This window comes from Pezoporus wallicus, unplaced genomic scaffold (assembly GCF_028554395.1).
Source record: "Pezoporus wallicus isolate ANWC-B61680 ecotype Strahan unplaced genomic scaffold, APGP_CSIRO_Pwel_v1 scaffold_6362, whole genome shotgun sequence".
Taxonomy (NCBI): domain Eukaryota; kingdom Metazoa; phylum Chordata; class Aves; order Psittaciformes; family Psittacidae; genus Pezoporus; species Pezoporus wallicus.
The window spans coordinates 8836576-8861855 of NW_026637663.1; the positions used below are offsets into that span (position 1 = coordinate 8836576).

At 43.6% G+C, this 25280-nt stretch overlaps 2 protein-coding genes and 1 long non-coding RNA gene across 5 annotated transcripts; 2 read left to right on the plus strand and 1 right to left on the minus strand.

Annotated features, from left to right (window-relative positions):
- Positions 1-4740: 4740 nt before the first annotated feature.
- On the minus strand, positions 4741-7822 carry EXOC8 (exocyst complex component 8). The gene is made up of 2 exons (XM_057407036.1): positions 6278-7822; positions 4741-5701 (listed from the first exon to the last, which is right to left on the minus strand). The coding sequence occupies exons 1-2, from the start codon at positions 7793-7795 to the stop codon at positions 5093-5095; spliced, it is 2127 nt and encodes a 708-aa protein (XP_057263019.1). The 5' UTR covers positions 7796-7822; the 3' UTR covers positions 4741-5092.
- Positions 7823-8060: 238 nt separating this feature from the next.
- SPRTN (SprT-like N-terminal domain) lies at positions 8061-13789 on the plus strand. The gene is made up of 5 exons (XM_057407037.1): positions 8061-8345; positions 9946-10045; positions 10865-10993; positions 11747-12014; positions 12315-13789. Exons 1-5 carry the CDS (start codon positions 8077-8079, stop codon positions 13013-13015), a joined length of 1467 nt encoding a protein of 488 aa, XP_057263020.1. The 5' UTR covers positions 8061-8076; the 3' UTR covers positions 13016-13789.
- A 1052-nt stretch (positions 13790-14841) lies between these two features.
- Positions 14842-18703, plus strand: LOC130597998 (uncharacterized). 3 transcript variants are annotated; one of them, XR_008971904.1, is made up of 4 exons: positions 14842-15164; positions 16761-17334; positions 17959-18038; positions 18255-18703. It is a non-coding gene; the product is annotated as an uncharacterized LOC130597998 (long non-coding RNA). The 3 variants fall into 3 exon arrangements; XR_008971902.1 differs by lacking the exon at positions 14842-15164 and having other exon boundaries at positions 16302-17334; XR_008971903.1 differs by lacking the exon at positions 14842-15164 and having other exon boundaries at positions 16302-17334; positions 17959-18005.
- The last annotated feature ends 6577 nt before the right edge of the window (positions 18704-25280 follow it).

The window sequence follows — 25280 nt, forward strand, 5'->3', positions numbered from 1 at the left end:
GCTTTGTTGGAGGACAGAGAAAGAACTGTGTGTCTTGGCAGAACTCACTGAAGAGCTGCATGGCTCTGTCTTATTTATAAATAACTTGAAATCATCAAGGACTTCCCTAGCAGCAGTGAAGTTAATGCTACCTGCTTTTCTCCCTGGTCCACTCCCCTAGTGCAATACATTCAATAATCATATGCCAACATATTAGCACATCTGAACAAGATTCCTGGCAACTGCAGGGCCAAATTATATTTGGGGTAATCTAAAGCCTCAGAGTCCAGTTCCTGCCATGACATGAAGAGATGAATATCTCAGCTTCCATACCTGCTTTTAGCTCTTGTACTGGTCTATGAGAACGAATTGAATACAACCGTATCTGCTTGCAAACAGAGCAGCCTGTTTTCCCCGTGCAGAGGTGACACTTGCTGATTCAGAGTTCTTGTGGGACCCCCACTGGTAATCATGTGCCATCACAGCCCACTTCAAGAAATCTGGGTAGCAGGTTCTCTCCATCCTCCCAGATCATCTCCCACTTGGGTGAGAACTAGGATGCTCAGGATATTGAAAGGAACGCAGCTACTGCATGGGGAGCAATAGAGGATAAATACTAGAGTGGCACATAAGAGTGATCTAAAATTGCCCCAAAGCTGATCAGCCACTTGGAAGGGGAACACTGCTCAGTGGTCAGCACAGCCTGCTTGCTTATACTTTCTCTCTGCTTGCTTATACTTTCTCTCTGCTCTTAAACAGAGCACATCTGTAGCAGAGAATCTACTTCCACCTGTAACCCTGAAGTTGAGAACTGCATTACAGGGTATGCTGAGGCCACTAAAATTGTAGTAGCAAAATTTCCTAAATACTCCAAGACATTATTATCCTGTGTCTGAGGTAGCTCAGTCAAATTCTGATTGATTAGTCAGCATCCCTTGTAATTATCAAGGGCATAAACCTATTTTCACCACAGTTTGAGGTGTTTCTCTCCCTACTACCTTTCAGAGTTTGCAGGGATTAAATGTACATCACAACTCTCAAACCACTGAGGAAAGAGATGTGTCTACAGGACATGCTCACAAAGCTCCTTGACAGATATGCCCCATTCTGGGTTTGATTTTCTTCAGGGAAAACACAGTGGGAGTTTGCAGAACTACTGATATTTTTAAGTAAAAGGTAACCCAGTTAAAACACAGGAGTTGTGCAGCAAAGGGAATGTGAAGAGTAAGTTATGGAGATTGATGGCAGGGATCTTTTGCATTATCATGCTGGAGTGCGAAGCCGTATTGTGAGCATGAGCTCTCGTTGGAATTTCAGTTCAGTGCTGAAGTAAAATAACAAGAGGTCATACAAGCTTGACTTTGAGAAGTCATAAAGCTGAGCGTCTTACACAAGGTAGGTGAAGCTGTGACACAAGTGACTTCACATCTCTGTAGGAGCTTGCAGTCTAGCAAAGCATGTCTGAGGCAGAACAAACGTCACATGTTGGTACATACCTTTAGAAGAAGTAGAAAGGTAAGATCCTCTGCAGGATGCCTGCCAATGGCATAGAAACAGCAGGAAAAGAAAACATGAAGAATTAAGAAATTAACAGCACAAAAATCAGAAAATGCAGAAGAAAAGCACTACCAAGGAAGGAAAAAAAATTGACCCTAATGTCCAAAAAGTTCAGTGCAGCATCTTCATTCCCCAGCGTGTTACAAAACGTCCCAAGCCACGCTGTGAGACGGCAGAGCTTTAATGGCTGGGCCTGTCCTTGGCATAGCGAAGCTTCAACAGACAGAACTCCACCTAGCGAGGAGAAAGCCTGCACTGCACATGTAGCATTCAAGTTAAGAGCGAACGGACTCAGGAGAAAAAATTATCTCTGGAAGGTAACAAATTCCATAGCGTGACACTGCCCTGGACACACTGACTTTGTAAGAATGTAACTGAAGTGACATCACTTGGCTTTCATCACCCAGCTGCCTCTCACATCTCCCTCACAAACCACTGACCTGAAGCTCTCCTACTTCACTGGAAATTCATTAGTGGATTCGAACTCTGAATCAACATCCTCCTTCCGATGATGATGTAATAAAAACAGAAATTCACCACTAGTGTTGTACGTCCAAAAGTTTTAATACATGGTCCTCACTGTTCAGAAAAGTTATTGCATTAAATTCTAATACATAAATTCATCTGAATAATTAAAAAAAAAATCTTCATTTTACAGAATTTTGTCACAGCAGCTAAAGGAAACCAGATTTTATACGCAATTGTCTCAAAACAAAACAAAAAGACTAGTTCTTCCCCAAATCAACAAAACTGCTATCATGTTATTCAGTAGTTACTGCAAATCCCACCTTGAACAACACTAGACAAGTGCATTGCTCAGGAAAAGTGCCACTCCAAATTACTGTCTTCAAATCTGAAATTTATTAAAACATGATTCTCTGCATACGTTAACTTTTTTGTTAACTGAATTAACATACAAAGTGTTTAATTTAATTGCACACCATTTTCCTTAAGTTCCTGATTTTCTTACAATTTGAATTGATTCACAAGTTACAAAGTATCAATGCTACCTACAGCGGTTTATACAAATCCACACGCATATTTGGATTGTGCCAGGCACACGAACATATTTGATCACCCGGAGGAAACGCCAAATTCTCTGATCCATTAAAACCAACCATCCACGTAAGCCCACTGATCCATGGATAATGGCAGAGAAAAATTCAGTAGGCCCTGAGTGCTGTAAATAGATTGATAATGGGAGCGGTGACTGAGGCATAACAGAACACATGGCAGAATTACATTCTACCTTTCATCCTCTGATGAGGACAAGATGTGCTACACCAGCTTACAATGGATACATGAACAGGGCTCTCCTCCTGTTCAATCTTACTCCAGAGCTGGGAAGCATGAAACTACAATTCAGCTTCTTACACAAAATTCTCAAGCATCACAATAATCAGTCTTGAGCAGCAGGTCCACAGCTTACCTTTCTCTTTCACAGGAAAAAACCCAACACAAAACCAAAACAACTCATCTGTATTAATTCTGCTTTCTTCTGCTGTAAAGAAAACAATAAAATATATTTGTCTTCAGAGAAAAAAAGCCCTTGCTTCTCCCTCTCTTCCAAAATACCCATCATCATGTAGAGTTCTCACTTAAAATCCACTTGAAAGTATCTCTCAGATTAAGTAAGGTTGTTACTTCTGCCCACTTCAAGCAAAAGAGAAAGAATATATTACTTTGATACACTTCCTTAGGATCTGGTATCAAAACCAGCTCATTAGTGAAAAACACCTGTGTGGCTCTCTCTTGGACATAACATGTTCACACAAGTTCTAACTCTCACTGTCTCAGTCCCTTACAATAAAACTACAGCTATTTCAGTGGTTTTCAATCAGTTTTAGCAAGAGCAATAAGTTACCCTTTAAAACCATTTTTCTCCCAGGATATGCTAGCAAAAAGCCCAAACAGTGGAAAGCAAGTGAGCAGAGACAGTAGTACGCTTGGCAAAACCTGACAGTTAAAAAGGCATTCAAAGAGCAACAGAATGAAAACTAGCCAAGGTAAAAAGTGCAATGAACTAGCACCATGAAAATAGGGAGGAAAGTAGCTCCAGTATGAGCAGTTACACAGTATGTATTACTAGCAATACCTTGTTTGTTCTGGCAGTCACGAGGCATTCATTACACTGATACAAACTGCAAAATATTCATCCGAAAGTGTAACAGGAATAGGATACTCAATGATTCCAGTTAAGAACACTTATTTAACATAATTTTCTCACAGCTAAGAAAGTCTTCACTAAAGGGGAAGAAGTTTACACAGCTCAGAACATGATGCTGACAGCTTTCTAAAGCCAGCCTTTATACAAGACTTGGCTTATTTTATTTTCAGAGACATACACTGAATGAGACAGCCATCACCATTCAATCCAAACATACAAGTATTTGCATAAACTTCCCCCATCTACATTAGTGCTCGCAACCACAGTCCTTGGGCTTTCTACAGAAAAAGACAGTGCTTCTAGGTTATTGCTGTATTACAGAAAAACAATACTAATATTTGCAGGAAGAACAGTGTGTATTTTGCAGATCACATCCTTTACAAAAAGCCTCACACTCACTCTCTTCATCCTGTGCTGCCTCCATACAGCAGAATTAGCATGCTGCTTCTCCCAAATGAAACAGTACCTTCAGACCTTCTCCCTGCCCTCCACATCTCAAGAGCATTTACACTTCTTCACGGTGGTTTCTATCAGTAGGCAATGGCCTGTCATGCATTTATGACAGCACCTCAAGCAAGAGTGCACACTTAATCAAACTGACTTGACCCCAATTAAGTCCATGAAAAAAACAAGGAAGGGGAACACAAAGGGGAAGGAAAAAAGTTATTCTCACTTTTTCTCTGAGGGGAGCAAATGTTTCTGACAGCAGGTTTGTTTCCAGAGACCTGCAGTTTAAGCTGACAGGCAAGCTTATTAAATAGAAGCAGCCCCTTCATCCACACACAAAAACCTTAAACCCCCCCCCTTTTTAATTTTGATCTGCCTCTGAAATGAATGAAAAGAATCTGAATGTTGGAAAAAACTGAAGAGTTTGCATTGCCACCAAACAAATCAGACTGTGCAAATTCATGTTGTTTATCTGCAGTGCTGAGTCACATCTGGATGGGGGATGTGTCTCACACCCTGGGAACGTTTCAGCACTTCCCCTCCTACCAGAACCCTCTCTTAAAAAAGAATTCCTACAGTGATGTGATAAGTGATCTTTTCCCACCATGTGGTGTATATATATTTAAGACTTTCAAAAACATTTGGCCAAAAATTGTATATTGCAGTGTTCCTCAAGTCACAAACACTACACAAACCATTCTTACAGGATATGCTGTCCAAGGACATGGGACCTCAGCCTTACTTCTCACTCCCCTAACTCCCATCCACCAAGTAAAGTGTTGCATCCTCTCAGGCTTTGATTGTAAGTCTTCAGCTTCTGGAATGCAGTAGTTGGACTTCTGCATTTTGCAGGGACTAAGAAAACCCATTTAGTTCATGTATCCAATGTACAACATTTTCAGCAAGTGCTTTCAGGCTGTTCATAAGAACAGTTAGGTCACTTCACACCACAGAGGTGGTACTTTCCGGATTTACACGCATCAACCTTGAAGCGTTTCTCAGATCCTGTAGCTGCTTGGCCGGCTTTCCAACCCCTTCCTCAAATCTTTTTTCCACAACAGGAAGGACAGTTTCATACAGGAAGGATGCATTTTGCCTAATGAATGCTTTTTTCTCAGGATCCTGTTCACACCGTAAACTGTAATCAACATGCTGGACAGCCACCAGGATGATTTCTACGAGACTCTCCAAAAGGACCATATGCAGCTCTGGGAAGTAAAGCTTTAACGCTTCCTCCAAGAAGGCCATAGTCTGCTTAGTGAAAGCTACTACAGTATAGCTCAGGTTGACCCAGCAGTCATCACCCGTGTACTGGTCAAAATTGCCCACCCCGCAGCTCCTCATCTCCTCCCTGAGTTTCCCCAGTGCCTCTGGAGTCATTAGGTTCATCCTTCTCCACATCTCCTCAGAGTTGCGGTGCTTGGTGGCCTCGATGATGATATCCTTGTAGCTCTGTAATGCACCTTTGATATCCTTTACCAGAAGAGCATGAATGATGAAGGTGAGGTCCAGTCCAATCTCACTAAGCTGCTTGCAGTGCTCCTTAGCTACCTTGGGGAGTAACAAAAAACAAAGGGTGTTACTAGCATGTATGCCCCCTTTACATCTTATTTACCAAATTATTAATTCTCAGAAAACAGAGAAGTCTGAGTCATACTTCACTTATTTCTCCTGCTTCAAGAGATTTCTTATTAATGAGAAATTAATAACTGAAAGATAAACCCTGCCTATCAAAAACACTCTGACAATTACATTATGAACTCCCCAACCCTTCTTTTTTTTTTTTTCCCCATTAGAAGCTGAAATAAATTAGTCTTGCAAAAAACTATGGAAATGTAGTCCAGGACAGGCTTGGAAAATAGACAAAAAAGTCTTCAAATACTCATCACTCAAATGTGGCTTACATAAATTTTAGGACCTCCTACTGGTTAAAGGCAAATTAAGAATAAACACATACTGTATTTCTGATAAAGATAGGGTTTTTCTGGCTGTGCGCTTTCATCTTAATCCTTTACTCTGTTAAACTGATAAAAAATCCAAACCAACCCCAAATGAATATTCACTTTTCAACTCAGGAAACCTTTGTTTTGGCTACCATGTCACACCACCCTCTTTGGAGCCTCTTACCTTGACGCACTCTGCCGCAGTCGACAAACTCTCTTTACTATCGAAGACTTGCTTACTGAAGGCATCTACAAACATTTTCATGGAAGAGCGGGCCCAGACCACGAAGGCCGAGTAGCAGCCGTTGTTGCCAGCAAAGTCCGTCTCAAACTCTCTTGCTGTCTCCAGAAGGCTGGTGAAGAAGACATGGCAGAGCTTGTGGATGTAGAGCAACGTGGCACCCTCGATGCGCAGCTGCCGGATGGCCGTCTGCACCGCGGCCGCCCGGTTCTTCAGGAAGAGCTCGCATGCCTTGGTGGACTGGCCCAAGCGAATGAGCTGGGACACAGCTCGGCGGGTGGCCCGTGGCCCTCCCCGCAGAGAGCGGTCTGGAGACAGCTCGAACACCAGCACGTCTGTAAGCTGCCGGACCCGCTCATCCACCTTGACCCGCAGCTCTTTCACGGGCTGGCTCACAGGCTTGTCCCTCAGGTACTCGTTGAGTTTATCCAAGAGGTCCACTGCCCCCTCGAAGTCCCTCTGAGCAATGCAGACGTCCAGGTCCTCAGGCAGCTCCTGGATCCACTCAAGCGAGAGATCAACCACCTCCTCCTCAGCAGAGGGCTCTTCCTCCTCTTCTTCCTCCTCGAAGGGGTTGGTGGATTCAGGAGGTGCTGGGGCAGGCCGGGGCAGGGCCTCCTGCTCCAGGCGTTGCTTCTCACTGAGGGCCCGGTTGCGTTTAGTCTCCTCTAGCACCTCCAGCCACTCCTTCTTGATCTTGGCATTCTCAGCCTGGAAGATGCGGCTCTCGGGGAACATGAGCAGCTTGAACATATCCTTCATAGGAGGGTTGTCCTTGACGTTGACCACAGCCAGCCCATCGAGGGAGTAGAGGGCAACGTAGCGGTAGGCACCGCGGCGGTTGGGCAGCGCGGTGGCCACGAGCAGGCAGTCATTCATGAGGAAGGCGTGCACCCGCTGGATCTGCGCCATGTGGTCAGCATCGTACTCCACCAGGTCGCCGTTGTAGACCAGGTACTTGCTGGGGCTCTCCGGCAGGAGGTCGCGGTAGCCCTCCACCTTCTCCAGAAGGGTGGTGAGCGTCCGCTGCCGCCCCTCCTCGTTGGCCGCTGCCTCCTTGGCCGACAGGGGCAGGAAGGGATCGGTGGTAGCGGCGCGGCGGGAGCCCAGCTCGGGGTCGTCGCGATCAGCCTGGAGGAGCAGGGCCTGGGTGACGGCCTCCATGATGCCCTTCTGCTCGGTGAGGATGTGGCTGAGCTGGTACATCTCGCTCTCCAGGTAGCTGATCTCCCGCGCCGTTTCGATGAACTGCCGGTAGTTTTGGTACACGTTGCGTTTCAGGCTCTGGGCCGTCTCCTCGCTCAGCGCCTGGATGCGCTGCCGGTGCTCCTGCAGGTCCCTGTCCCCGTCCGACTGCTGCGACAGCTGCTTCACGTACTCCGCCGCCACGAAGCCCCCGGACTCCAGCTGCCGCCGCAACCGGCTCCCGCCACCCTCGCCCAGCGACAGCGACAGCGCCATCGCCACGGCCGCACCTCCAGCAGCCCCGCTGCCCGGCACCCGCCCCGCAGCCGCTACCGCCGCCGTCAGGAACAACGACGCTGCGCCTGCGCACCGCAGGACGTACACCGCCTGCGACAACGGCGCCGCGCCCAACGCGCATGCGCGGCTCCCCTCCCTGCGGCCGTGAGCGCCGGGGACAGAGGGACTCAGCCGGCGTTAGGTGCATGCGTGGTCGTTAATCTCGTAACGCGCATGCGCGCCAGGCGGCTCTGGCGGATGGCGGCGCTGCGTTGAGCGGGATGGAGGAGGACTTCGTGCTGGCGCTGCAGCTCCAGGAGCTGTGGGAAGCGGAGGACAAGGAGGCGGCGGCGGCAGCACCAGCACCAGCACCGTGTCCTGAGGCCTTGCGGGACCTTTCTCCACTCCGGCCGCTGTCAGTGGTGGATGAGTCGTGGGAGCTGCTGGACCCCAGCCCCGATGTGCACGGGCTCTTCGTGCAGTTCAACGAGGCGCTCTTCTGGGGGCGCCTGGCGGCGGTGGACGTGTCGTGGAGCCCGCGCATGACCCTGTACGGTGGGGGGCGCCGGGTCGGCGCGCAGGGCAGCCCTGCGTGGGGAGGCGGGCGCGGCGGTGAGCGGCCTCCCAGCCAGGCAGGCCCGGCTCTGGCGGGCAGGCGGGGTGCGGGGGGGGGGCAGGGGAAGCTGCCAGCCGGGTGTCGGTGCTGTGTCAGAGCTGTTGGAAGAGTTTGTGGCTCTTCGAATAAGGAATAGCTCATCTCGTCATAGAATCATAGAATGGTTTGTGTTGGAAGCGACTTTAAAGCTCATCCAGTTCTAGCTCTGTGCCACAGGCAAGGACACCTTCCGCTAGACCAGGTTGCTCCAAGCCCTGTCCAGCCTGGCCTTGAACACTGCCAGGGATGGGGCAGCCATAACTTCTTTGGGCAACCTGTGCCAATGAAGAATTTCTTTCTAATATATCATATATATAGCTATGGGGTGGGGGGGGGGGGTGGGGGGGAGGGAGGGGTAAGGTAGGAAAAGCTGTCGTTAATCGTTATATTCTACTCCTGAATGTTGGTTCATAGGCATAGTGTGCTAGTGCCAGAGCTGCTCTTCCAGGTACTTGGATGTCTTGCTTTTCTAACGTGGTTTGTACCCTGGGATGTAGGTTGGTCATTGTCATTGTCTGTTTTGTCCTTCATTGGTCATCCTTGGCAGCCCTAGATGTCTTCCCGTGGGGTGCAGGCAGAACTGGATAGATGTTAAAGTGGAATAAATACTTTGGTCTTAAACTGTATGTCAGTGTAAAAGAACATACTTGTATTGCTGTTGTTTTTCTTGTTCTCAGTTTCTATTACAATTTTACAGCATGGCTGAAAGGTAAATATGAAATTGTAACAGTATATTAAGAAAACTTAGAACAGATTAGGAAGGGGGATAAACAGGGAATCTGAGATGAAAACAAAAAAAGCTTTGAAGTGCAGGTTGCAGTTCTGTAGCAGATCAGCTGATGCAATTGCTGCCTGCTGTCGTCCTGCCCCCTCTTGTCCTCTGCTGGTTGCAGCACTCTTTAAATAGTTGAAAAGGTTTGAACACTGAACAGGTAGAGCACTAACTCAGTAATATTAAAAAAAAAAAAATGTTTTCTGCTGGTTTAGCATGCAGAAGTGATGATACATGAAAGTTCAGTAAGAGTCAAACATTGGGAGAGGATGAGGAGTTAAATTGCAGCAACCAGCAGTTAAGTTGGTGTTGGCTGCTTTGAATCTCCAGCCTCTATTTCATGTATTTCACTCCATGAGGAATTCTAATGAAAACAATCCTCTGCCTCCTAAACAGGTTAGCTTGGAACAGTCCATTGTGATTTGCCCCCATCACCACCTTCCTCAGGATTACTTCAGCTTTGAATTAAAGTGATTGCAAGATATTTAATAAACTACACTTTCACTTTTGCTGGTTCAGTCACAGCTTATTCTAAGGACTTGTGGATTTGGATTTTTTTCTTATTTTTTTCTTGAGTTTTTCAAGTAACTACTAAAAGTTTTCTTCATGTTCTGAGAGTTACCTAGCATGTGCTGGAAGAGGACAGCATTTTAACTCCAGTTCTCAATTAATGTACTACAGAAACAAGTAGCTTTTCATATTTTCTTTCTGTATCTCTTTCAGCTGTGCTGGAGTGTGTAAATATGAAGGAAAAGGTGGAATGTGTTCCATTCGTCTGAGTGAGCCACTCCTCAAGTTAAGACCAAGGAAGGATCTTGTTGAGGTATTTGAAGAGTGCTCATGAATCTGCACATAAAATGTATTTTGTGTCGTGTCCCCCCCCCCCCAATATTTTATAGTAGGATTCTTATAGTATGTATTATATACTGTATATACTTATATACCTATAGATTGTAAAATAGTGGTGTCTTTATTGTTACACTTGTGATGCTGATGTTTCGGTGTCATGGTCATCTTTCATTTTTGCATTTCTAAATGGGCAACTCTGAGTGGCAGACTAAGGCCACTTGCTTATTTTACTGAAAAAAAAACCAAACCCCAACTTTTTTACTCATAAATTATTCCCTAATATTAAAAACAAACAGGGACTGAAAGCACAATCAGAAGGTGGCTGTAGCTTCATCTTTTAGCTCAAAAGGCCCACAGCTAAAAATAAGGGTACAGGATATGACTGTAAACATTGTGTTGCTTCTTGTGCCTCTGTCAGGGCTGCTGCTTTGAGTTGGCTGAACATCCATGTTTGCTTAATGAACAGAAATGCTGTGGGGTTTCAACTTTCTCACAAGTGTCTCTTGGTTGCAGAGGGGATGATCTCTTCAAAGATTTGACAAGTTTGGGGATTATTTCTCCTTTTTAGAATGTCACTTACTGTAGTACTATGTTTTGGTGGTATGGGAATAGAGGTAATTTGATTTGACAGGTAGAACGAGTATCATGCTTTTACGCCCCAGAATAAACATGTGAATGCATGAAGAGAAGATCAGTATTGAGATAAATGTAGAGGAGTAGCATACTTACAGCTTAATTTTGAAACTATATATCGTGTTTTTCAGTAAATAGCTAATGATTTCCATCGTTTCAGACACTGTTGCATGAAATGATCCATGCCCTGCTTTTTGTTACTAATAATGACAAAGATCGTGAATCTCATGGACCAGAGTTCTGCAAACACATGCGTCGCATTAATCGGTTGACTGGAGCCAATGTCACAGTAAGCGTAAATTACTTAATTTAATAGCAGTTTCTTCCTGATTTGGTTTCTTGGTGTATGTAGTGTGGTATGAGTAATAAACTTGTTCTTGTTTGACACTCCACAGTTGGTACCAATACGAACTTGCATTCAAGTGTATGCCAGTTCCATAGTTATTTTGTTGGGGATGATGGTGGGAACAGGTTGAGGAAGATGTAGCAAGTTGTTAGTCATATGATTTTCAAGTATGCCCTCTGTGAGTATTTTTCTTTAAACCTGAAACGACTAAATGCTATCAGAGACAGAATAGCTCCATGTCAGAATACCGTTTGGAGAAGAACAGTCTGTTTTAGTTAAGATTTGTATCAGTAGAGGCAAGTGGATTGATGGTATTGCAAAATAATATGTCTGGCAAGATCCATTGAGATAGTAGCTGGAGAAAGAATACAGTACTGGCATTGTTTGCAGTGCATTCTAACGAGTACATCATGTAGGGTGAAATTGTAGATAGATTTTTCAAAGTGACTTTACTGCAGTTCAGACAAGATAGCCAGGACACATTCCTGCCCATCCTGTCTTTTAAGCTTTGTTTTAATGGTGTCTAAATGTTGATCAAATTTTACGCAGGTTCAGCTCTTTGAACTGGTAATGTAAAAAACACAGCAGTAATGGAAGGAATGAAATGGTAATTTCTTTTTAAAGAATATTGAAGAGCTGTTGGTGTAAAATTAGGAACTTTCTGAATGACTGTTTCGTTTTGTTATTTTAACCTAGATCTATCATGATTTTCACGATGAGGTGGATCTGTACCGCCAGCACTGGTGGCGATGCAACGGCCCCTGCCAAAATAGGAAACCTTACTTTGGATATGTGAAACGTTCAATGAATAGAGCACCCTCTGCACGAGACTTCTGGTGGGCTGAGCATCAAGAGAAATGTGGAGGTACATTCACAAAAGTGAAGGAGCCAGAGAACTTCTCTAAGAAATCTAAGGAGAAAACTCAGGCAGAAAAACTTCCAAATTCCGAGTCACCTAAGAAAGGTATTTAAAATAATTTTTCTGCCTGTTTTCCAAACTGTTTTTGTCCAAACAGTTCTGTGGACAAGTACAGATCAGCCACTGCATGAGCTCTGCTTAGATGCTACTGTTACATAGCGAAGAATAGGGCCCATTTTATTTGTGCATTTCTGGGCTCCTTCTCAACTAAAGTGTTTGAAAAAGGTTTAGTTTACTGCACTATTTTCAAGCAGCAGATTTTTTTTTTTATGAAGTATGTAAAATAATAAGCCTATGGCATAGATGAAAAAGTTACTATTCTTATTGTCTTCTCTTAAATTGCAGGCAAGACAAAAACTCATGGTATGCAAGATCTGGTACCCTTTAGTGGAAAGGGATATCGGCTTGGGGGAGGAGACAGTGGACTCTCAGAAAAAAGCACAAATGAAACACCTGGTTCACAGCTTCGTTCCCCAGTAAGGACAATACCAATCCCTAAAAATGAGATAAAATTTGAAAAATCACCCCGTAGTGGCATCTTCTTTGCACTGCATACTGGTGATGCCAGTGAGAAAATCAGCTTATCTTCGAAGCGTGAGTTCCCTAAACTCTCTGTTGCTAATTCAAAAGCTTACAAGAACGTGAGTGGATCACCTGTTAAAATTGCTCGTGTTACGGAAGAAAAATCAAACCAAGGCTCTGCAAGTGGGAAGAGGGTTATGCCATTTTATAACGGGTCACCAAAACAAATTTGTTTTGAGCAGACAACAGCAGGTCAGAAAAAAAGCCCAGAAGGTTCTCATACATTTCAGCAATGGCCAAAAATGGAAGACAGAACTGCCTTTGAAAACTATTTCATTAAAAAAGGTGGTACTGGTGTCACTTCAAGTATAAGTACACCTTCAAAAACCAAAGTTGAATCTACAGTGTCCTCTGCAAGTTCCAGCGCTGCTGTGAGGCAGGATAAAAAAGTCGGTTGTCCTGTTTGCCAGACTGAGGTTTTGGAGTCTGAAATAAATGAACACCTTGATTCTTGTCTTGCATAAAACCTTTCAGAAAGCTGGCTCAAAAAGATAAGCCATTGCTTCAAAACTACTTTGCTCAGGGTTTGCTTAAGCTGTGGTTACTTCCCTGTGTGCCTGTTCAGAACTGGAATTTATACTGTCAGCATGTCGAACAACAAGTTCTGTGGAGTTGTACATCAGTGCTGACTGGGAAGCTAGCTCCTGCTTGTCTTCCAAGGAATCAAATTCTGAAGCTGTAGCAGGTGGATGTTTGTGCAGATGTTCTTGCTCCAGAATCTGGGTAATACACAGGGAGGTAGATACTTGCTGAACTCCCTATTTCCTAGTTTCAAGGCAGTTTTTAAGATTAAGACATTTTTAATCCTGCTAGTTTATGTTTGTTCTTAAAGCCCCTTTGTCTTGGGGGAGGGGGAAGGAGGGAGTTAAGTGGTGGTGGGGTTTTGGCCATTCTTAAAGTTAACTACCTGTACTAGTAAGAATTCTTCTGTTTACTGCAGTGTCATTAAGTGGCATGTACTTTTAGAACAGAAACTATTTTGCATATGCCACAGTTACGCTCTTAGGTGGTCATCTCACCTGTGAGCTTTTCTAAAAGATAGGTGAGACTGAGAATCTCAAATAAAGGATTTTACCAAAGATGGGAGAGGCATAGGCATCAAAAACATAACAAACCATTCATTTAGGTTTAATGGGTGGATTGTAGCAGGAAAGAGAAGATCCAGAAGGGCAGTGAAGGTGCTAGGAAATCAAGCACAAGGTTCTTGGTAGACAAGAAGGCCTTAAAATTAAGGGCTCAATTTAAAAGGAAAAAAAAAAAAAGGGCATTTTGAGGAGTGAGGAGCTTATTTTCAGAGATTGTTTAAACATTAGCTGCATCAATAAAGTCAGAGTGGTCACATGGAAGCTAATGAACTTCAGTCTTAGGTGTGTCTGTTTGGTCCAGGCCAGGGTCCCAGCTAGATTCTCCATCCACTGCTTCTGATCATCTGCACAAACTGTTTACTATTTTTTGTTAGGATATAAGAATTATGAGCATGAGTAACTGACCCCCATATTCTCACACTAGTAAGTAAAAAGTTGTGAGGAATATTGGTATCAGTACTGATAAAAACTGTTCCTGGCCATGTCATTAAAACATGATTTTTCAGTTAAATTTCCAGTGTTTCACAAGTCAAAATGGTGTTAAATTGACAGCAGCTGACAGTGTTTATTTTGCTGCTTCTGGAAGCCAGCCAGCCTGGTGGTTAGTATCCAAGGAGCCAGGCAGTTGAGTAGTCAAACCATTGTGCTATGAGAACTTGTGAATGCTGAGCAGATGTGTTTTCTATATAAACTTTGTGAGACATTAACAGTTCTTTTGCTGCACTGAAAGTATTTAACTGGTTCCACAGTTAACATATGGATTCCTTGCTTATAAAACTGATTATAAATATTTTTGTTAAAGAAAGAAAAACTAATTATGCTGTTTCATATATTGTTGCTACAACTTTAAATGGCTATGTTAGCCTTGGATGCATGTATGTTTGTCTTTATGTAATCAACTAACTGCTGCTCCCTTTTGAAATACGAAAATAAACTGACGTGCAATGGAATTTAGCAAATGATACCTTAACCCTTTCTAAACATTGGTGTATTTTTTTAAATAATGATGCTACAGAGACTTAATGTGAATTGGATTGTTCTTAAATATGTTCAATAAATTGTTACCGAATTTTCATCTTAATTCAATTAAATGTAATTAAGCCTGGGTTTCTCATGGCACTTGTGGCCATCCTATGTTATTCACAAGTGGGCTCAGCTGTCTATCTAATAACTGGTTTAATAGATCCTATCTGTATCAACATTTTTCCTTCTTAAATTTCCCTGTCAAAACAGGCATTGGTGAATATAGACTGCATCCAGCTTTGCCTTCTCCATCATATTTTTAGTACAGTTTCACTTTTGTTTCTTTTCTGTTGAAAAATTTAAAAATAGTGATTCTAAAACTTGATCTGACATGTTAATTTTTCATACTTCCTTCATAAAACTGCAGTGTCTCTGTGTTCCCAGTGAAACTTGATGTGTACATGGATGGTACTCCTAAAATGTATTTTACTACCATAGGTTTTTAAGAAGAGGACTAGATTCATATCGCGAGTGGTATCTCGCATCATGAAGCATTTTCTGAGAGGTATTTCCCTTACTATTGTTCTTACCAGTTTCCTTGTTTGTCCCACTACAACTGATAAGAGTAAAGGAGAAGGGAGGATTGTGGGTATAGCTGAATGTTTTTTTTTTTCTTTCTTATGTCATCTTCTACATCAGTGGTGTTCGTTTGAAAAACAAATAGAAAACGAACGTGGGGATTGACCTGCAGAATTCAGTGATCAGTAAATGCCTGTCAGGGCAGGGCTGACTTAAGCTACAGGCAAGTTCTGTCTCACATACATAAATGTCCTAAAATAGATCTGTTTTCAAAACAACTGAGCAGTTCTGGACCAGCGGTGGAAAAACATTACTTCTGCCCATGTGTGTTTTCACAGTGAGGTATTACAGTGCCAAGATGTCCCTCCTATGGAGGTAAAGGTGACAAAGACCTAGATGGATGCACTTTGCAGTTCCTACCTATTGCAGGCTATTATTAACAGGTCATGGCCTTGGTTGTTTGGGTATGTTGTGAATGCTGTTACTTTGTCCTCAGTGAGTTTAGAGACTAACGCAAGTTAGTAATGAATCCTGAACAAACACACTTCACTGAACTGCGAAGTAAGTGACCTGACTGGAAATCTGAGAAACAAGTGAATATGTTTCTGAGACGAATCAGGTATGAGAGAGGTCAAATGCGTGTGTGTGCTGTTTGTCAGCAAATGGGTCTGCACACTGAAGGCAGAAGCAGTCTCATGCTGTGGTGATCTACTGGAACTGTTCAGAATGATTCAGGTAACATTTCTGGGGGTTAAACTAAGTGGGGGTTTGCTTAAGTATTTCACTGTAATAAAAGGCTGCTCTTAAGTTACCTTGAAACTGGTTGTTGGGCAAGAAATCTTGAAGGTCAAATATTTTCAAGTGTTTTCTACCTCATGGACATGTTACTGAGGTTTTTGTAATACTTGATGAGTTCTGATGAAGAAGGGGGAAGTAGAATTTTTCTCTGGACTAATGAAAATGAATTAGTATCTTGCAAAAAGATATGTAATAGAAATAGTTTGCTTCATAGTATGTGCTGAAAGTGCTAATGTGCATTTCTCTATACTTTACCATCTCCAGTAGGGGGTTGGAACTAGATGATCTGAAGGCCCTTTGCAACCCAGACCACTCTATGATTTGTTTTCATTTGGGAAATCTAGGTTGCATGGGAAGATTGTTCTTGCAGAAAGTTCAACCCTAATGCTTATGCCTAAGCTGATGAGCAGGCTGTTTATGTCTAGGTGGAAGTACGTTTCTAAGGAAGGGCAGGTGCTGCTGCTCAGACTGTATAGGAATTAGTTCCCTGAGCCTCCTTTCTAGGAATGTTTTTCAAGAGAACAAGTAAATGCTGCTCTTTTGGAATAGGCTGTGCTATCTGGCACTGGACCACTGTTAGTAATAAAGGATTTGAGGTAATACTGTTTTACCAAATCAAAGGTTAGGGCTTGGTTGTAACTGAACAACTAGTGAATAATTCCTGAAAGGAAAGCAGCTATTGAAAATTTAAGCTATTCCTGCTGCAGCAGCAGGGCGTGCTATAGAGTAAATGGCTTGTGCGTGTTCTTCTGGAGTCCTTATTTCTGTCGTATTTTCCATACAGCATCCCTGTATATCTTTAAAGTAAAGCAAGTTACGCTGTACTGAAGAGTAACAGCAAGAAGGACCAAATGGTGAGTTTCTGAGAAAAAGCACCATGGACATGCGAATTCTTACTTGCATCTGTATTGCTACACAAGCCTTGAGCTTAAAAAAAACAAGTGTTCGCATATGAAACTAAACATTCTACATGACATTACCCTCAAGGCATAGTTTATGGGTAGACAAGCCATGAAAGAGACTTGCATTTCAGCGTGCTTGTGAAAATATACCGTGTTTTACTATACTCATGTATATGAGGGAAAAACCACCAAGACGGCAGGCTGGGTGGAGCTTTGGGGTTTCTCAACGGGCCATTAGGTGGCACTCCTTGCACTTACGGAGTACTTCTTCCTCTCCAACCGGTACAGGGGAAGAACAGAAAGTGCAGAATTACCAGGCTCGCATTTCACCTACGCTGCACTCCGGGCTGAAGATGGATCAGCACGGACCACAAACAAGTTAAAGGAGGAGGAATGGGGGTTGGTTTGCAACTAGCTGAGCAATGGAAAGTAAATTTATGACTATCTGGCTTTTCTGTCTAGCTTTGCTGCAGGAGGGACTTGGAAGATGAGGCAGTAGCTCTTTTTGCTAGTTCTGAGCTCAGTGAACAACCCAAAAGGCATCCTTTTGTGGTCTGCATCCATCGCAGTGAAAAATGTCATTTTCTTTTAGCATTTGAAATTGACCCAGCTCTGCAAGAGAGTCAGGATGGAGCTGTCACAAGTCAGAGGGGTTTATAAAACACAAAACAACTCCTGCACCTCAGATGAGCCAGGGAGCTGGAGGGCTGTAACAGGCCCAGGGAAGGGTAGTGCACCATAGATGTGAAAGCTAAAAAAAGGGACACAGACATGGCCTTAATCCTTCCATTCCCTTTTAGCTTCTGCCCAGCCAGGCTACTTTAAGACTAGATTAAGTGTCTAAGACAGTGCAGCAGCTTGGCCTGAATAACACCCTGTCTCTATCCCATCCATTCCTTATCATTTCCATCATTTCATCTGCTTTTTTTTGTGTCCTAGTAAATCTTGGACTGACAGGTCACAGACTGCATAACAAAGAACATTTTAAATAGCAAAAACCAGCAACCCAACTATTTGGCTCCCCCATTGCTTAATTCAGAAGCAGTAAATATTTAATGACAACCTCTGTGTTCACTGCAGGTATCTTCTCTTCAAAGAGCTGTCACTGGTCACAAACAAAGCCTAGGGTGAGATGTGGATTAAAGCTTGGTGAAGTCCTGGTACCGCATATCAACTGTAAGATTATGGAGTCATTGGGGGTTTTAATTCTTCTAGTAGCTTCATTCCGTAACTTCCTGGTGTGATGATCAGCCATAGCGCCTCTCTGTTCTTACTCCATTTCCTCCCTGCTGCTTTGCTCACCTGCTTTTGCCTTCCCACTGACCACCCTGGTCTTTTCCTGGAAGCATCCCAGTAATTACCTGCTTTCTTCCCAGAAGGATCTGCTAAGTGGGTGTGCTGCCACCCATTTGTGCTCCAGATTACGTGGGAATGGAGGGATATGGCAAATGGAAACACATCCAAAGGGAAGAGATGTCCTGAGGATAAAACACCCCAGGGCTTCAGAGAGGAGAGTACCTGTACCAGGTGTAGTATGGAAAGCTGCAAGTAAGGGACTTCAGTCTTTTAAATCAGTTGTCTTCTGTGGGACATGCCACTAACAATTATTTAGATTATTCCTTTATTTGGCAGTTAGTGGTACCAATATTGAAAATCTAATTTAAACATGAGAAAAAACTTTATTACAGTGAGGGTGGGGTGACAAGGGAAGAGGTTGCCTGAAGAGCTTGTGGAGTCTCCATCCTTGAAGATACCTAAACCCCAACTGGACACGGTCCTGGGCAGCCAGCTCTGGATGAACCTGCAGAGGGACAGGGGAACTGAACCAGACCACAGGCACTTCAGGACAGAGTGAAATTACAGCTGAAAGAAGTTAAGATCCTCACTGACACAGCCCAGGAGCGCTTACAGCATCTGTAACCCTCAGTTTATTTCAAGCCATACATTTCTTCCTCTCCCAGCAAGGGTTAACGTGGGCAGCTCTCATCCCTGCCACCACCCAGGCCATGACCATGAGAGAGAAGTCCCCCATATCCCATTCATCAGAGACTGGGGGCCTTCAGGCTGGAGCCGCGAACGTGCCATGACACAAAGACAGGTACAAGGAAGCTGGATGGAGGAGTAGGTAGGTGGGTCACCACCTCTCACAGCTGTCCCCGGAAAGGCAGGTTTTAATTGCTGCTTCCTCACCAAGCCACACTGGGAAGGGGGAGCGGATTATCAGCCCTCTAGATGAGGTGAATGAAAGCACAGATGTAATTAACTCTGAACGTACCTGTAAGAGATTTAGAAGGCAGGAAAAGCATCAGATGACAGGAAATAGGAGGTATTTCAGGTACTACAAACCCCTGAAAGACTATTCAAACTAGCTGGCAGCATTTCCCAGGCAGAGTTAAGAGGACACCACCACCCAAGAGGTCTTGCTGCTAATATTTGGGCTGACACTTAGGTCTTGAAATGCAGACCCATGCTAAGTGATGGCACAACTTTGGAGCTGTTTGCAAGGCATTATGGACACAAATATCCTCTGAAGGAATGAGCAGACCTTGTTTTTTGAGGAAGACACTGAAAAGCTGCCGTAATGCAGCCCTCCTCTTAATCCCTTCACGGGCTCCAGCAATGTTACCTTCCCCAAGACTCTCCTGCAGTGTGGGGCTCCCACACTGAACTGATGCTCTGTACTCTCAGCTAAGGGTTTCAGTCAGTCCATGCCCACCCTGCAGCAGGTACTGAGGGGAGCACTGGCTTACCTTCTTCAGGAAGAAGAGAGGGAGTGGAGATCTCTGCTCCTGGGCAAGTAGCCCCACTCAGCTTTGAGTTGTATGATGGGTTGATCCCAGCCCCACGTGTATTTTCCACATGGCTGTGGATTTGTGTGGAAGTGATACCATTGGCAGGAGACTGACAAGTAGATGTCCTGTCTGGGAATCCCGCACCAGTTTCCAGTCTCCTTGTGCCTCTCCCTTCCCTTCTTTCTTCAATAGAAGGACTACCCAAGCTTGGCATGAAACTGCTCCTGGGTGATGCCTGTGATGCCAGTGTCTCTAACTAGAGACACTTAATACAGTGCCAGATGAAGGGTATGTCCCATGAACTGCCACTGTTCAGCTGTGTCATGATTAACCCCACCACCTCTGCCAAAGGGGAGGAGCACCCTCAGCAACTCAAGATTAGTTTGCTTCCCCGAGATGGTCAGCAGCTTGCTGCACTGAGCTTCGGTTGGGCAGCGCCAACTCCTCCCTAGGGCCCTTTACTGCAAAACTCAGCCAAGGGCTTAAGGTAGCACCAGACCACCTGAAAAGGCAGGTGCCAGGCTGCTGCCAGCCTTCATCTCACACAAAACAAGCCCGAACGTCTTCCTTAACTGTGAGTTTTATAACTTAATCCAACACCCCAGAAGCACTGTAGCACAGAACTCTGCAGCTCGGCTGGTGGGGCACGGGACAGCACTTGGGGAGCGAAGGATGCAGAAGTCCTGGGTTAGCAAGGGGCAGGAGAGGCCCCACACATGTGCAGGAGTGGAAATGCCAAGAGAATGTGCCCAGGAGGTACGAAGCAGAGCTTCACCTGAGGAAACCAGAGCAAATCTGCTATGGGCACTGGAAGTGTAACCAACCACCTTCCTCTTCCGATACTCTTTTGTCCCTGCACTGGTGGCTGTTCATAGATAAGGCTGCCTCGTGAGTATCTAAACAAGAGCTTACACTATCATAACCAACAGAAAAAAAAACAAACCTCCCAACCAAAATACATGTAGAATCACAGAATGACAGGATGGTTAAGGTTGAAAGGGACCTTAAAGCTCATACAGTTCCAACCCCCCCTGCCACGGGCAGGGACACCTTCCACTAGACCAGGTTTCATTCTTTAACCGATACAAGTTAAAGTAACTTTTGTTTGTGCAGCGCAACTTCCTCCACCTAAAACAGAGCCACTTATCCCTTTGTCACGTCTAGGACACGGCGCACACGTCTCCCTGCCCTCAGGCAGAGGCCGTTTCCCGGTGAGGACACCAGGGGGACCCAGTCACCCGTTCCGGCTTCCAGCCGTTATCTGGGAGCAGGTTCCCGAAAGATTTCTGCATCCCTCCGCCAACTTTTACCGTAAAATGCATGCCCTCCCTAGTTATGTCACTGCGTAACATTGCATGGTTATGAAGTCGCAGCAACTCTTAACTATATGCAGTTGTTTGTTTTAAATAAACCTGTGCTGTTTTATATAAAGTTTGGGTTTTTTTTTTAACTAAAATGTTCTCATAGCGCAGGTGGGATAAAATAAAAGTAATCAAAGCAGCTTAGAAATTGCTTCCCACACCCCATTAAAGAGTTCTACACAAAACACAAATTTAGGGCCAAAGTGTTAACTTACTACAGGTTTTGCTTGTTTGTTAAGATACGACTGTGCAGAACACGTGCCCAGCACTGCATTACTATTATGTTGTGGCTGGAGAAGGTGAAGTGAAGGGAAAATAAATACCCCCAGTCTGACTGCTCAAACCTTGCTCTTTGCTATCAGGGACACCATCAACTGGACTCTAATCTCAGGAAACAGATCCTGTTACCCATGGCCCCGATTCCCTTCCCTTCCCTTGGCAGTGGTGTCCACAATCACATAAACTAATATAAGCAAGGTAGATACATTTATAACCCAAGTGACTTGGTTTATAACCCAAGTGCCTTAAGGTAGTTCTGAAATGTGAAATACCAGCTCACAACCCAATACCACGTTCAGGTATGAGGCTGTTTGTGAGTAGGAGTCAAATCCTACTTTACCATTTCTATTCAACTCATTCATTCCTCCCTGTCCTGTGAAGGACTCGAGCCTTACCCTAAATGGGTTGGTGATTTGCATCTCATCTGCCCCTTCCACTTTTAGAGCCAACTGCTAGCACCCGGCTCACCCATTTGGGAGCTTTGGGCTTTTTTTTATTATTATTTCAGGAAAGGGATAAATGTGCTGTATATTCACTCCTCAACTTCAAAGCTAGGGGGAAAAGCTTGATGGAATTAAGTGGTAGCAAAAGCCAACAGAGCAAATTCCCTGGAAACAGTTTTGTCTGGTAGGACAGAGGACCTTGAACCTGCTTCTGTCAGCTGCTATCACCCCCCACTAGACAGGGTCAGGCAACCTCGATGCAGCAGATGCTCCAGAGTGAACACAGTTCCTGCATCAGTGTAATAGCATGAACAGACTTGAGTGCATTTGCAGTTACTTGCAGGCTTTACAGCTGAAAAAAAGCCCCAAAATATTTAATATGAAAGCCAACAATGGGAGACCCAAGTCTTTCCATACACCCACCTCCCCCCAAAAAAAACAAATGAAATCAAAAAAAAAAAACAAATGAAATCCAAATCCAGTTGAGTTCCATGAATTGCTTCCAAGTCTGTGCTGCTCAGTACTCATATTCCCATTAGGTATGTGCAAGTGCATGCAACCATCTGCACATCTGCATGCCTGCAGGCAAGGGGCATGCTAGACTTTCATTATGTTGAAGCTCTGAGTTTGCTATTGTCACTTAGCACTCCCCCTCTTCTCCAAAGCATTCAGCAAGCACAAAAATGGTACTTTCCAGTCTGATTATACTTGGAGATGTGATCTTTCCACTTCTGACCCAAAAGCCGTCAGCATAGCCAGATGTTTTACATAAGATACAGGCTGTCTGCTTCCTCTCAGATTTGCAAGCGTCCTTCTTTTGAGAAACACCCAAGAGAAACTTCATCGTTCCCTGGTGCAGTGTTTGACTTTACTATGCAAAACAATCCCCCTGCATACTGTGTTCAACAATGTGATAATTAAAAAGGTCAGGTCAACACAGGATAGTTGCAAGTGCTGGAAAGGCTTCTTCCTTGTTCAATGTAAAACAAGGATAGGGAAGAGGCTATTTCAAGAGAACATGAAAGAAGTTACATAGCACTGAAGCATGGAAAAAGCCTCAAAAGACTTTGGGATCAGCTCAGGGCTGCTGCTCTTAGGTTTCAGCCTAACATACTGGCAAGAGCCATTACCTTAGAGCAGAACTGAGCAAGAGAACAGAACAGGTATCCAAGTGCCATGGAAGGTGCACTAAAGCTGGCAGACCCCATTTGGAGACCCAGGTAACTCTTCCTGAAACACAACAAGGCAAGAGAAGAGCATGCAGGAGGACTTCACAAGATACACAGCAATGGCAGAAGCACAGTCAGGTAGACGTTTCCTTGATTACCATACAGTCATTACAAAGCTCATCAAAAAGCTGAGAGAAACTGTGTGGCATCTCATATGGATGGGCATCTGTAGGCTCTACCATTCTTTTGCCATCTTCAAAGCACTCGTAATTCATTGGAAGCCACATAAAACTCAAGAACCCCCATTAACCCTTACAAATCCTCTCTGAAGAGGACTTCCACTTTGTGTCTCATGTACCTGTTGGAAAGTGGTGAAAACACTAGAGCTTCATCTTTGTCCACCATCACCCTCCAGCCATCCTAAACTTGGTGCTGTCCCTCAAAGAACAAAATCACCAGGAAAACGATCACCACAGCCAGGTAACTGCAGGCAACCTAAGACATAGCCCATCCCCTGAACCTCCTCTAGAGCAGAAGTAGCTCAGATTTAAGAAAAAACAAGCACAAACACACACCCCCCAAAAAAAAAAAACCAAACAAAAACCCAACCCAAACCCCAAGCTAACGGAAGATTCCCCCTCCCAAACCACCAAAAAATCCTCATGCCCCCATTTATCAAGGGATGTTTATAAATCAGTTGCTCTGGAGTAGTTTTAAGAGTTGAAAAGACTACAAATAACCACATAGTTTTCAAGAACCTTTATACATCATCTTTTTTTTTTTTTAATTAGATTAGCTTTACAAGCAACTTGAGAGCTCTTTCATAATGAACACTGCTTTTCAAATTACACAACTTTATAGGCAACCTGTAAATGAATCCTGAATTTCTTCGCCTGCTATAGATAAAGGTCTCGTATTTCACAGCCAGCTAACATCATGAATAAAAATAGCATTATGAAGCTTTATCTTTAACCAGGACTAGACACATACAGATCATAAGACAGTTTAAAAAATAGTTTTAGAACAAGGACCTGCTTGGTGATACTCAAGACTGAATATTCAACCGACATGAAATGAACAGTTTCTAAAGGACATGGAAGAAATGGCTGACCTGATTTTGTTGACCCTATTGTAATGACTTACATGGAGTGAAAAAATAAGCACTTTTAAAACCTGTCTGGCAAGCACAAACCTACAGTGTGATTAGAATTTGATACGCCACGTAACTGCAGAACTTTCAATTACAGAGGGACTGAAATGAGTTTAAAGGCTTATGCTTACATTTCTAAAACAAAACTAAACAAACCTCTGTTAAAGTAGTACTGAAGAAGGTGAAGTAGAAGAGGTGGCTTTTTTTGCTTGTTTCATTGGTAGCCTAAATGCACTGCAGACCAGACAGTAATGAAGATTTGCACTCCTTGGCCAGGTTGGCAGAGGCACTTACAGTAAAGGTATCCTGTCTGGTTTTCTGGGAAGAAAGGAGGAAAGAGGAAGGTAACTGTAAAGGGCAAGAATATACTAAAAAAAAGGAAAAGCAAAATCAAAACAAAACTGGGATTTCTGTTGGTTCTCCTAAATGATATACCAGTACTGATTCCCCCCCCTTCTGTCAGTTTGTTACTAAACAATTAGCTTTTTCATGTTTTACATGAACAATAGTAATGTTTTTAATAAAAAATTACTGAGCTTTCCATAGAAAAGGTCTCTAATTGAATACAAACTATACAGATGCTAAAATTGTCACAAGTTGTAATATATACAGAAATATTTCTGTACACTCACATTGTTTTGGCTAAGTAAGGAAATAAGGGACAGATAGAAAACTGCAGTGGGTAAGTTGATCAACCCTCAAACTCATGAAAATGTGAATGCTGTCTTTTATAGGTTTGCTTTTGTTTTCTCAAGCTTTTAAAGCTCAGGGGTTAAAAGAAAAAAAGGGAAAGAATTAAAAAATAATAATAAAAAGAGATCAGTGTCCAAACCATCCATTTCTTAAAAATAAAAGAGTATCAACATTTTTGCACATCTCACTTCTATTCTGTGATGTCCCCTCTCCTTGATAAAATTAAAACAATGTAAAAGAAAGTAAATGTTTTCCTACTAAATATATACCTCGGTATTGACCAAAGGGCAGTGCCTTTTCGGGGAAATCCTTCAGCCCAGTGAAAACCTGAAGATGTATTGCACAAAGAGCCTACAGTGATGCACTTCAGCTTCAGTGTGCTGACCATCTCCTTGTATTATATAATAGATCAAGGTGTCAACTTACAAACTGCACAGGACACCAACACTTGAAAAGGAAATTAAAAAGTTAGGGTTTTGATATTCTATTAACTTATATACAAAGGAAAGTGGAGT

Bases quoted from the DNA above. Each gene is read 5' to 3' on its own strand.
- EXOC8 (XM_057407036.1), bottom strand. From the start codon at position 7,795: ATGGCGCTGTCGCTGTCGCTGGGCGAGGGTGGCGGGAGCCGGTTGCGG. The intron at 5,702-6,277 runs GTAAGAGGCTCC...TTACTCCCCAAG, and splicing joins CTGCGGCAGAGTGCGTCAAG to GTAGCTAAGGAGCACTGCAA.
- SPRTN (XM_057407037.1), top strand. From the start codon at position 8,077: ATGGAGGAGGACTTCGTGCTGGCGCTGCAGCTCCAGGAGCTGTGGGAA. The intron at 8,346-9,945 runs GTACGGTGGGGG...TATCTCTTTCAG, and splicing joins TGGAGCCCGCGCATGACCCT to CTGTGCTGGAGTGTGTAAAT. The intron at 10,994-11,746 runs GTAAGCGTAAAT...ATTTTAACCTAG, and splicing joins TGACTGGAGCCAATGTCACA to ATCTATCATGATTTTCACGA.